This window comes from Anabrus simplex, chromosome 2 (assembly GCF_040414725.1).
Source record: "Anabrus simplex isolate iqAnaSimp1 chromosome 2, ASM4041472v1, whole genome shotgun sequence".
Lineage (NCBI taxonomy): Eukaryota > Metazoa > Arthropoda > Insecta > Orthoptera > Tettigoniidae > Anabrus > Anabrus simplex.
In genome coordinates this window covers 667139585-667153628 of record NC_090266.1, presented here as the reverse complement: position 1 = coordinate 667153628, position 14044 = coordinate 667139585, and the positions used below count along the sequence as shown (strand labels likewise).

Below are 14044 nucleotides of genomic sequence, written 5' to 3'. Positions count from 1 at the left end.
CAGCAAGGCGCATCTTGCCTCGTCTCGAGTTCGAATAATGCACGCCTCTAGTATCCAGGCAGGTGTACCTACAGTAGCCGTCAGTTTCTGTACTTAGCCTGTTCATTCGTGTACTTACCACTGCGTACAATGCCAGAATGCGTATCCTTTATAATTATGTTATACTGCGTCAAAACAGAACTCGGTAAAAATGAATGTCCTAGTCGCTTGTTGACACGTATTTACGAAATGGAGAAGGCATACTCGGCACAAACGACACTCTGCTCGCCGCACAATGTGGGGTCAACGCTCTCGAGATCTCTCGAAATTTCTCGCGAGAAATAGTGCACACGCTAGTCTCAAGAAATCCCCAGAAATCTCGAGACCTAGTCTCAGACTGCCCATCACTAGCTGTACCCTCCTGCTCTAATCTCGATGTCCACCCTAGCATTATGCATTAATTCACTTCCTAGGTATTTAAAGCTGTCCACAATTTCCAGACTCTGACTTCCAATTTTCACAGTGCCCTTTCCTTGTCTTTTCCCTCTCAACATCACCATAGTTTTGCTTTTCTCTGTACTGATTTTCATGCCATTTCAGACTCTGACTTCCAATTTTCACAGTGCCCTTTCCTTGTCTTTTCCCTCTCAACATCACCATAGTTTTGCTTTTCTCTGTACTGATTTTCATGCCATACTTCTCAATTCTTTTTGTTCAGTACATCTAGTCGTCGTGGTCCTTCTTTGCTGTCCTTTCACGAGATCAGATCATCACCTGCAAATAGCAGTATCTTTATCTCCACAGGCTTCCTTTGTTTCCTTTACAATTTCGTCCATGACGATCATAAACAAAAGAGGTGACGGTACACTCCCCTGTCTTAGTCCAGTATTATTCCTAAACCATTCTGTCTTTCCAACTGGGGTCAGTACTCTGCTAACACAGATGTTGTACATTGCTTGCACCATTTCTAACATTTCTCTTCTGAGTCTCTTTTTAACCATGGTTTCCCAAACCTTCTCTCTGGGGACACTTATCATATGCCTTTTCTATATCTATAAAACTCATGGCTATATCCTTTCCATATTCCCAGTTCTTTTCCATCAGCTATCTCATGCTAAAGATTGGGTCCACCGAGCTCGATAGCTGCAGCCGCTTAAGTGCGGCCAGTATCCAGTATTCGGGAGATAGTAGGTTCGAACCCCACTGTCGGCAGCCCTGAAAATGGTTTTCCGTGGTTTCCCATTTTCTCACCAGGCAAATGCTGGGGCTGTACCTTAATTAAGGCCATGGCCGCTTCCTTCACACTCCTAGCCCTTTCCTGTCCCATCGTCGCCGTAAGACCTATCTGTGTCGGTGCGACTTAAAACAACTAGCAAAAAAAAAAAAAAAAGAAAGAAAGATTGGGTCCACTGCAGATCTTCCACTCCTGAAGCCGTACTGTTCCTCTTGTAACTCTCCTTCAATCTTTCTTCTCATTCTTCTTTCTCATATCCTTTTCAGTATTTTAATTACCTGCAATATAAGTGTGATTCCTCTTTAGTTACCAGAAACTTTATTGCCCCTTTCTTAAACACTGGTATTATTATTCCTTTTTTCCAGTCTTCTAGTACACATTTCCACAAACAATTTAGTAGTCGGTACAACCATTGCATACCAACAGGTCCAGCAGCCTTTATCATTTCCACACTGATTTCATTCATCCCTGATGCTTTTCCCATCTTCATCTTTTGTACCGCTAACTCCACCTCACGCATTGTTATATCATCCTCTATTGTTGAGTCCTCACACTGTATTGCTTCTATCTCCCCTGTACAGTTGTTCACATTCAATAGCTTATCAAAATACTCCTTCCGTCTTCTGGGCGTGTTGACAGTTTCCTATCTTCCTTTTTCACTAGCTTTGTGGTAACTCTTTCTGTCCTCTTACTTCATATAAGTCTATACAGCATCCTTTTACTACCACTTACATCCGCTTCCATGTTTAATGTAAATTCTTCCCAACTCTTCTTCTTTTCTTCTCCTACCGCCTTCTTACATCTTCGTTTACTGTTGAGATACTTCCTTTTGCTTTCTTCTGTTTGATCTCTGTTCCATTCTTGCCAGGCTGTCTTCCTTTTTTTCACTGCTTTCCTCACTTCCTCATTCCACCACGGTGTCTCCTTTTCTTTCACTCTTGTAGATGTCCTGCCACAAGCACTCTCTGCTGCACTAACAAATGCCTTTTTAAAATTGGTCTACTCCTCTTCTACATTTTCCACTTCAGTAACTGGGATTTGTTGCTTCAATCTCTCCTGAAAATCTTCCTGTATATTTTTGTCTTTCAATTTCCATACTTTTATTTTGCTTTCTCTTATCTCTTCTAGTTTTTCCATTTTTCCCAACCATAATTTTGCCACCACAACTCTATGGTCCCCATCAAATGCTTCTCCTGGTAAAGCTGTCCCATCCATCAACTTCCTGGAATTTTTCCTTTCCACTAAAAAGTAGTCAATAACTGATTTTGTTTTTCTGTCACCCCACCCATATCTCTTAATTTTCCTGCCGTTTTTCTTTTGAAACCATGTATTCCCCACTATAAGTCCATTCCTTTCACAGAAGTCCACTAGTTCCTGTTCTTCACGATTCTTTTTCCCATATCCATGTGGTCCAATAACACCTTCTTTACCTTGTCTCTCGTTTCCAACCTGTGCATTCACATCTCCCATAATAACTACTTCCACACCTGAAATTTCTCTTTCTAATTTCTCCAAGAATCCTTCAATATCTTCTCCCCTGTTTCCCGTCTGTGGTGCATACACTTGTATGAAGTCCAACACGTCATTCTTCATCTTTAGCCTAATGTTCATTATTCTGTCACTCACATATTCTAACACTTCAACATACTCCTCCAATTGCTTCGAAATGATTAGTCCCACTCCGTTTATTGCCTCTTGGCCACCACTCCAGTATAATGTGTATCCTTTCCTCAATTTCTTCTTTCCGTTACCTTCCTCCGCCTATCCTGTCAGGGTCATGTATGTATGTTCAGTCTTCAGCCCTAAGGCTGGTTGGATCCTCAACAGCTCCGCCATCAGCTGTCATAGATGGCCTAGGCATCACTGAAGAAGCGTACTAGGGAAATGAGGAGTGAGGTAGTTTCCTGTTGCCTTCCTCACCGAGCCGGAGGTTGCTATTACATATCAGTCTGCCAAGCTCACTGAAATGCATGCACCAACCAACCCTATGAGCAACATTTTCACACCATTCATAGCAGGGACTGGCTGCACAAGGAATGGCATTACCGGCATAGCTCATACCTCAGTCACTTTGTCAAAGCCAAGGATAAGGCAGAGACAAATCAATGAAAGTAACAAAATTGCTGTAACCCATACCAGAAGACATAGTGCACTGTAAACACTAGGTCCTGCCAGCAAGATTTACTATTGCTATTTTAATGTTGGTTACTGGTCGCCCATTTCTCACAGTTCCCCCAGTACCCTAAGACCTGCACATTACTTCAAGCAGGGGACGTCCTAGCCTTTTCCGAGGTTGATTTCCTAGTACCATACCATATACAGGCTATTATTACGATGGGGTCGCCACTCCCAAAGGCATTTTATACCTACTGCCAGGTGTTATTTTAGGCCGCTCCACAAGAGTACAGACGCCTTCCGTAGCCACTCCTCTGGAGTACAGAAGCTACAATTTTCCCTTTTCCCCCACCGATGCCGTACTAAAGTCCACCTTCTCCACCACTGATGACGTTGGAGTCTTCACCCATACCCTGGGCTTGGGCTTGGGCCCTCCATATTTGTGACCCCTGGAGAGAGGGTGTCCCAGTATTTTAAAGCCCGCAGGAACTGGGCTGCCTGTTGGTCCGCCGGTTGTCTTGGGTATTTCAACCAGCCCTATTGAATTGTAGGGTCCCCTTATCCGCCACTCAGGGACGCGTCCTCTAGGGGTTAGCAGGCTCCCCCGAAGATTCTTTACACATTGCATTTATATACATAAGAAAACATAAAGGTCCAATAATACTGCCTTGAGGAATTCCCCTCTTAATTATTAGAGGGTCAGATAGAGCTTCACCTACTCTAATTCTCTGAGATCTATTTTCTAGAAATATAGCAACCCATTCAGTCAATCTTTTGTCTAGTCCAATTGCACTCATTTTTGCCAGCAGTCTCCCATGATCCATCCTATCAAATGCTTTAGACAGGTCAATCGCGATACAGTCCATTTGACCACCTGCATCCAAGATATCTGCTATATCTTGCTAGAATCCTACAAGTTAAGCTTCAGTGAAATAACCTTTCCTAAACTCTAACTGCCTTCTATCGAACCAGTTATTAATTTTGCAAACATGTCTAATATAATCAGAAAGAATGTTTTCCCAAAGCTTGCATGCAATGCATTGTAAAACTTACTGACCTGTAATTTTCAGCTTTATATCTATCAACCTTTCCTTTATACACAGGGGCTACTATAGCAACTCTCCATTCATTGGTAGAGCTCCTTCATGCAAACAATAATCAAATAAGTACTTCCAATATGGTACTATATCCCAGCCCATTGTCTTTAGTATATCCCCAGAAATCTTACCAATTCCAACTGCTTTTCTAGTTTTCAACTTTTGTATCTTACTGTAAATGTCAATGTTATCATATGTAAATTTGAATACTTCTTTAGCATCAGTCACCTCCTCTATCTGGACATTATCCTTGTAACCAACAATCATTACATACTGTAAACTGAATACTTCTGCCTTTTGAAGCTCCTCACATACACACTCCCCTTGTTCATTAATGATTCCTGGAACGTCCTCCTTGGAACCTGTTTCTGCCTTAAAGTACCTATACATACCCCTCCATTTTTTGGTAAATTTGTATGACCGCCAATTATGCTTGCCATCATGTTATCCTTAGCTGACTTCTCTGCTAGATTCAATTACCTAGTAAGTTCCTTCAATTTCTCCTTACTTCCACAGCCGTTTCTAACTCTATTTCTTTCCAGTCTGCACCTCCTTCTTAGTCTCTTTATTTCTCTATTATAATAAGGTGGGTCTTTACCATTCCTTACCACCTTTAAAGGAACAAACCTGTTTTCACATTCCTCAATAATTGCTTTAAACCCATCCCAGAGTCTGTTTACATTTTTATTTACCATTTTCTACTGAAAATAGTTAGTTTTTAAAAACTCTCTCATGCCTGCTTTATCAGCCATATGGTACTGCCTAAAAGTCCTAATTTTAATATCTTCCTTTCTTTCACTTTTATTTTTAACTAAGACAAAAACAGCTTCATGATCACCAAGACCCTCTATTACTTCGGTTTCTCTATAGCTCATCTGGTTTTACCAGCACCACATCCGGGATCTTCTTCCCTCTAGTTAGTTCCATCACTTCCTGAATCAGCTGTCCTTCCCATATTAACTTATTTGCCATTTGTTGGTCATGCTTCCTGTTGTTCGCATTACCTTCTCAATTGACATTTGGTAAATTGAGATCTTCCGCTACAATCACATTACTTTCCATGTCGTTTCCCACATAGCTGATTGTCCGTCTGTTAGGTCATCAGTCCAGAGGCTGGTTGGATCCTCAATTAGCACCACCAAAGGGTATGCGGTTATAAGGAAACCGCAAAAACCAATGGCAGCACCAAAATGAGGCATACTAGGCAAGACGAGGAGTGAGGTAGTTTGCCATTGCTTTCCTCACTGGGTCGGAAAGTGCTATTGCAGCATGACTGACTCTATGAGCAACACCTTTCATAACATTCAGATGCACTAGTCATGCTCTGAATGCCATTACTCAGCACCACCCATACCCCAGCAGCTTCCATATTGTCACAGCCATGGATGAGACTGGGACTTCGGTGAAAGCTACACTTTACTCTGGCCTGTGCCAAGAGATGGATACATGGATACAAAAGTACTGTATCCATCAAGAAATGGCAGCACGCAACATAGCTGATTATCTTATCAAATAATTCTGAATCAGCGTCAGCACTACCCTTTCCCGGTCTGTACACTCCAAAGACATCACGTTGCCTATTATCTTTAGAAATGAGCCTTACACCTAGAATTTAATTTTTGTCATCTTTAACTTTTTCGTAGCTTAAAAATTCTTCTTTCACCAAAATGAATACTTCCCCTCCCACCATTCCTATCCTATCTCTACAATACACACTCCAGTTCTGTGAGAAAATTTCTGCATCCACTATATCATTTCTCAGCCATGATTCAACTCCTATTACAATAGCTGGTAAGTATATATCTATGAAATTACTTAATTCTATTCCTTTCTTTACAATACTTCTACAGTTCAACACTAACATTTTTATGTCATCCCTACTTGACTTCCAGATCCCTGTACCTTATCACCGCTCACAAGACCACTCTGTTTCCCTGAATGTACCTCCCTATAACCCTTCCAAACAAATACTTATGTGGGATTCGAATCTCCTACCTCCTAACCCTCGAGCCCTGTCCACTATCACATATCCCACCGCGATCTTGCCATGTGAGCTATTGTGTGGCTTGACATGCAGCATGCAGTTCCCAGCCTATACAACACCTGCTCCTGGTCTGTGTGTGGACCTTTCATTTTTGTGTGTGTGTGTGTGTGTGTGTGTGTGTGTGTGTGGGGGGGGGAATATTTAATCCCAGCAGTGGGCTTAAACTTCCTGTAACGGGCACATATATAAAACTGGATGTTTTTGTACATAAAACTATAGAGGAAATGCTGTTATTAACTTATGACTAAGTAATGGGTACAGAAAAATAAAACTCTCAGATATACAAGCAAAAATATTTTCCAAAATAATAATGAAGTAACAGATATTTCAAACAGAACAGAATGAGCAAGGACTATGTGGAATTAAATGGGAGGTATTTGGCTCTCAACAAACCCATCCACTAATAAAATTACACACAGGGTAGCGTGCACCATCTTGGAGTAAATTACTACGGAAGTAGCGTTTACTAAAGAAGTCCATACTACAGAAGTAAATTACTACGGGAGTTATTTACTCCGGAAGTAACGTCGGGGAGTTGAAGTACAATTTACTCTTTTAGTTACTACTACAGAAGTAGCGTTCGTTACTCGCGGAGTAGTGCTGTGTTCGTGTATCTTCTTTAAAGAAATCCAAATAGATAAGGTTATGTGCGATAGGAAACGGGGGAAAAAAGTAAGCGAAAAAGATGAATGCTTGTTAATAGAGATAATGACCATCTATGCAAAGGATATAAGGTGTAAGAAACACAACATAAAGATGCTGGATAAGAAAGGAAATTCATGGAGTCGTGACGAAAGAATTCAATGCTTTGAGTGACGGAAAACGCAGTGAAAAGCAAGTTAAGATTCTGTAGAAGGACTTAAAAGCGAAGAGGAAGCAAAGCAGAAAGTCATGGACACGCGGGAAAAATTAAAACTGATGGCGGTTTCTTCATACAGATGGCCTACATCCACAGCGAAATTTTCCCATTTTCACACCAGGCAGGTAGGCCCTACCTTAAGGCCATGGTCGCTTCCCAATCCCTAGGCCTTTCCTGCCCTATCGTTGCCATAAGACCTATCTGTGCCGGTGCAACGTTAAGCAAATTGAAAAAAAAAAACCTCTTCCGATTTCTGAAAGTTCACCGTTGTCACCGAGAGGGCAATAAATGGGAATATGCGCGCAGTCACAGTCAATTGCACCCATGACGTGTGGAAACCTGCCAACGTGAAGAATATCCTTTTATTTTCCGAACGATCATCATAATTTGCAGGCGTACCTCCCTCTTAGCCTCAACTACTGCTTTAACCACGCGATGAAAGATACGGCTAGCAGTTGTGCGGTAAACGTTAATTAGATCACCGGCAACTGTACTGAAATGTTCCGGTACGAAACACTCGTAGGGCACACAGCAACTGTAATTTTAGATATACAACAAATTTAAGACAAGAATTCAGCTGTAAGTGATCTCCAAGTACATTTAGAAGGAAAGTAAAGGATTCCTTCCTAAGACCAAAAACGTTCCTGAAACTCGCCGTGTTCACATTACACGACTATCGCCTTTCACGCACTGTAGGCCTACGCACTATTACATTTCCCATCGTTTACTGCGTCGAGATCGTCAATATAATCTAAGTAATCCATAAACACGTTTGAAACGTCTTTCCTCTCATATACGGCACGATATTATCATTAGTCAACAAGTCTAGACTTAGCTTACTCCATGCACGACGTGAGAGTAAATTCTAACCTATATTCGTACGTTATTTACTTCTTTAGTAATATACTACAAGATGGTGCTCTTCAACATTTTACTCTTGTAGTAATTTAGTCCAGGAGTATCTGAAAGGACTAAAATACTTCGGAAGTAATTTACTCTCGTGTGGAAGTCGCCGAATGCTGACTTCAAGAGTACTTTACTACAGAAGTAGAACTTACTCTTGGTTGGTGCACGCCACCCACATTGTAGTAGAATGAAAGATTAAACAACTCTGAGAATACAAACACATGTAGGCCATAAAATTCTAAACAAATATTAGGGCTAATTAAGGTACGAATACAATCTAGATAAAAAGACCCTGTATTGTTCACAATATTCTCAACACACTGGGTATGTTTCTAAGTAACAACCTGTTCACAATACGTACTTTAATGCAGCGCAGATGAAAGCCTTGAACTGCGAATCGTAACTTCTTTTGTACTGTTTATGAGTTGTAATTATATTTCCAATTGTGCTCAACATATTCTGAAAAGAAATTAACAACAGAAATTAGTTTACACTTTTATTTGATAAACAGAAATAACACTAGTCTGCAAATTTAAAATTTCTGATCATTGCATAATGTTCAGATAGTGATCTCTCATATTTTAGGCATGCTGAATCCGGAATTGAAGTACGTTTTCCTGTATCACATCAGATTTCCTTGCAAAATTGAAATGAAAATATACGACACTCGTGCATATACAGGGTTAATACACTCTTATCACATGTAAGAAGTACTGTTTTTCTTGTTATTTTTATTCATTTAAATACACTGTTATATTTATGAGGATAACAATTCAACACAGTCTTTAAATGTACACGTTAAAGTATGGTTGCGGAACAGTCTATTTCAGACTGCTAAGTAGTTTGTAATTCTCTAAGAAATGTTCTTAATTCACACGTGATTGTTTGTATTAAAAGCTTTAAGTAACTTCTATTCAAATACTGTCACTTGTTTAATTAATAACGTCTTAAACTGTGGTTAGAAACATAAATTTAATAACTACAACCATCACAAGTAACTGTGATATTCAATCAAAAAGTTTCTAAGTGTCCTAGCAATCACTGAATTTACAAGTCCATTTAAAGATTCTTCGCGTTAAGTACTGAGTTCAAATGGCGCGTATAAATCCACTCTCACCAGCCTGTATAAGCTACGGCTGTGAGTGCCAAACTTGAACTGGTGACCCTGTTGAAATGGCTCTCTTTTGTATCATCTAGCCGGGCAGTCCCTTGTGCCTCGTAGAAAATTGTATTTCTATTTCATTGAATATCTTCTAATTCCATGGGTCGATTTTCATCAAATTTACAGGGGTTTACGTTTGAATTATGGGCTACAAGGTGATATAGTTTATAAATTGAAATTCCAACGGGTTTAGATTTAGAAAAATGTTCTGGCAAGTTCTAGATCGCCACGACTTGTTCACGTGCCATTACGTCATCAGCAACGTAGAACGGATGATGTGGACTGCATGCTGAATGCCTGGCCATGCCGTGCCGTTGTAAACTCTGCCTATACTGTTACAAATATCGGACTTTATAAAATTATGTTACAGGTGACCAATCGTTCCTGGTACAATACCCCTTCCACGATAAAATCCTTCCTTCATGCAGCCATGTTTCTAAACAGGCAAATACAGTATCTCAAAGTTTTCCACAAGCTCAAACACTCCATTATTCCGCAGTTTACTTAATAAACCTACAAAGCCAACCCTCCATTCTAGTTAATTTGCTTATCTGTTATCAGTCACACTTCCTGTTTTACTTCTTACCAATCTGGAATATACTTCCATGAAGAGTGCTAAAAATTCCCCCTACCACCTTCCCTTCCTGTTTATTTCCCTTTACATTGACGGGATTCCTCTTGTTAGCCCAAATGTCTTTCAGATTCTGTTCTTGTTTCTTTTTCTCAGGATCGTCTATTTTACTACTGCTTTTTACACATCACCTGTGCTACCCCTGATTCAACATCAGGTGTTAAGCATTTACACACGGGCCGCTTGTCACCACTGGTGACAATGTCCTCATTCTCTGTAGCTGTCAGCAAACCCGTTGGCACGTGCTCCACTCCTGTTCCTTGCATGTCATTATTCCTTCTTCTGCGTTGTGGCGATGACACTGCACTGTCTTATCGAGCCAAAGCTTCCAGCTGAGATGACGAGTAATTATTTCTTCAACCATTGTCTATGATGATAAGACTCTTGTTCCATATGAACGCTGCAAGGCCCTCTTTTATGGCTTTTCCCAGGTGGAATCGAAGAACTCTCATCTTCTTTCTCTCTTCAGCTCCCAACTCCCTGTTGATTCATACTTCCGTCCCTTTTATGTTCTTGGCATTCCAGAGAATTTGATAGCCTTTCACAACAGATACCATTTGCAACTTAATCGGCCTAGTTCCTCGAGTCCTTCCTATTGTCTGCATGTCATCCGCATCAGACTCTGTGCAACTCACTTTCACTACTGCTGTAATCACTTCCAATACAGAAGATAATGACAATTTACTCTCGCCCCTATTCTCTTTAATTCCATAAATGATGAGCATCTGCTATGTTGAGCAAGCGTTGACTTCTGGACCTGTATTTCCAGCTTTCGTGTGTGCTACTCCAATAACATGCGACGTTCCTTTGAAATTACCATTTCCTCCTGATATTTATCTACGTATTCTCTTATACCTGCCATATCTCCTCTCAGGTTATCTTTCAAGTTCCGAATATCCTTGGTTTGTTACGTGATCAGCTCCCTAGTCATGTCTGCCTGACCTCTGTTGCAACCTCCTAACTTTTTTTAATATCTTCCCAACCCAAGGACCCAGGATTGCTCTCCACTACTCCAATTACCTAAAGCCCAGTGATCACTATTGCTAATAACAACATTTCAAAGTAATTAATACCACATATCTGGTACGTTAAGGGGTTTTTCCATCGACCGATGACCGCTCAGAAGAGTTCAATACTTATCCCCATTTCACTTACGCAACTTACCACTCCCGCACACAGGTCTGCTTCACTTGCAGGGCTCCAATCGACTGGATGAGGGAATTTTAAAATGAAATATCACATCCCTGTGGTTTGGATTCCATATAAAACTGGACGTCCCTCCTCAAATACACTATTTACCAAAATGTAATTGGGCACCCATGATAGTAGGCAATTTGACATGAATGTAAGAAAAGTGACTCTTATGACCACGTATCTTAGTAAGAGAACCAGTTAAGAAGGAGATAGCATGCAGTGCAGAGCTGTCAGACCTCGATAAGTCTGTAATCATGGGCTATCATTTCAGCGGATTGTCCAGCAGAAATAGGGCAAAACTCAACAGGCCGAAATGAACTATGACATTCATCCTAAATAGGTGGAAGGACATTGTGACAATGGCAACAGTTTTGGGTGAGTCAAACTTTTAACCAACAGAGACTGCAGGACTGCAATATGTGGAACTGTCAAAAACAGGGTGCAGCCATGTCCACAATCAGACAGTTCCAAACAGGAGCAACAACACAACTGGAAGAGTAGCTACACATAAGCTAGATTACAACAAATTAATTTCATTTTTGTTCCATACTGAATTATAATATTAAGATCAAAGAATTTCCACAAGGAAATTTTGTTTAAATATATATCCACCTGTTTGATATTCATCATCATCATCATCCTAAACCATCTCCAGTTTCCCGGGTGTGGTATATGAGCCTCCTCCATCTCATCCTGTCCTTGTACCATTCTTCCTCCACCAACTTGTCCCAATCATGACCTCTCAGCAGTACATCGCTCTTAACTAAATCTATCCATTTCCTTCGTGGCCTTCCCACGGGTCGTCTTCCTTCTACCTTTCTGTTAAATTCCTTCCTTGCAGTTCTGTTTACTGGCATCCTCTTCATGTGACCAAACCACTTCACTCTTGATATCTGAATCTTATTGAGGAGAGAATCATCTATTCCTACTTCTTCTCTAATTTTCTCATTCCTAATCTTGTCTTTCCTGGTTTTCTGGATCATAGTGCGTAGGAATTTCATTTCAGCTGCCTGAAGTTTGGAATTATCTCTACTGGTCAGTGTTGTGGTTTCGAGACTGTATGTAAGAATTGGTGTATAATAGGACTTGTACAATGTCATTTTTGTTTTCATGGGTATTTGCTCATCCCACAGCAGGTGTCTTACCTGGTGGTAAAATTGTGTTGCCTTATTGATTCGATTGTTCACCTCATGTTTTGCTAGGTTGTCATTTGATATAACGCTACCCAAGTATTTGAAAACTGGAACGCTGTCCAGTTGAGCTTCATTTAACCTGACTATTGGTTCTGCTCCTTCCCCATACACTTTCATCACCACTGTCTTGGTCTTGCTGATGTTTAAACCATATTTCTTAAACTCCTCATTCCAGCTTTGTATTCTCTCTCCCAATTCCTCTTCTGAGTCACTCCAGATCGCAACATCATCCGCAAATGTGAAGGCTTTGATATCTCCATGTTCTTTCCTTTTAATAGATTTCATTACTACATCCATTACAATAATAAATAGAAGTGGTGACAATGAGCTGCCCTGCTGCACTCCTCTCTTTGTTTCAAACCAGTCCGACAAACCACATCCTACTTGAATACAGCTTCTGTTCCCACTATACAACATTTTCACTTTGTCTATGAGTCTGTCTCGCACTTGAAGTTCTTTCATGCATTGCCAAATTCTTTCCCTTGGTACACTATCGTATGCTTTCTCAATGTCCAAAAATATTATTTTAAAAATAACCTTACTCCTTGTGGGTGGGGTTAACTTCCAATAAGTAACCAGGGGAACCTGACCCCTACAGAGCGCGTCCCCAGGTGGCGGATAGGGGGCCCCTACAGTATGTAGGGCTGGTTGAAATAACCAATACAACCCGCGGACCAACAGGTAGCCCAATTCCTGGGGGTTTTAAAATACTGGGACACCCTCTCTCCAAGGGTCATAAATATGGAGGGCCCTTGCCCTGGGTTAAGGGTGAAGACCTCAACGGCATCTACGGCGGAGAAGATGGACTTCGGTACGGCGGAGATGGCGGAAGAGGCAACCCATCCTTCTGGGGTGTACAGATGGAACCTACTGCCTTGTAGGACGAGGAAGGCATCCTCAAAGGCTAAGGGAGTAAACCCTGAAAGAAAATCCTCTTATGCGTTAGGCCTAGCAAGTCAGCAGGAGAGTATTGAGTACAGTTGCTTTCAATAAGAAAAAGAGCCTGTTTGATATTATACAACCATTTAGTTATAATAAATAGTCAATTTAATCTTAAATTAGGACAGGTTTCAGTCCTGAAAAGCTGAAGTGAACCTAATGTGACGCAAGTTATATTGGGCAAACAGGTATACATTTCTTAACATGCTTTAAAGAACGTATCAATGCCAGCAAATATAGAAGATTCTCAGCAATGGGGGAACATATGACAGAATTCAATAACAAATTTACTTCTCTAGACAGAGAACTAGAAATCGTTCAAGGAGCTGATAAGGGACCAATGTTGAACACACTAGAAAACTTATTCATTGTGATAATGATGACGATGCTTGTTGTTTAAAGGGGCCCAACATCTAAGGTCATCGCCCCTATATTCATTATGATCAAAAGAATACACAATCTGAATGAAATTTTGGAAAAGCCCAACATTTTGTTTGACAAGGCAATAATAATCAATTCCCAGTTAAAAACAAACAGGATGCCATCAGCACACCACAAATGCAACATTCCTGCCAATGCCACACCCTCACCCTCTTCTCCACTCCCCCCTGAAGGGATTGTCTGCAGGTGATGATATTTTTGCACTCACACAGATGTCAACAACACTTGTGTATGTACTGGTACGCTTCAA

The 14044-nt window shown here is 40.8% G+C and overlaps 1 protein-coding gene across 1 annotated transcript in view; it reads right to left on the bottom strand.

Moving 5' to 3' along the window:
• Nucleotides 1-14044, bottom strand: part of LOC136863019 (RUN domain-containing protein 1) — a 164597-nt gene that overhangs the window by 20765 nt on the left and 129788 nt on the right. The window contains exon 11 of the mRNA XM_067139325.2: nt 8596-8693. Within this exon, the coding sequence (XP_066995426.1) occupies nt 8596-8693 (98 nt within the window). The remainder of the gene's footprint in view (nt 1-8595; nt 8694-14044) is intronic.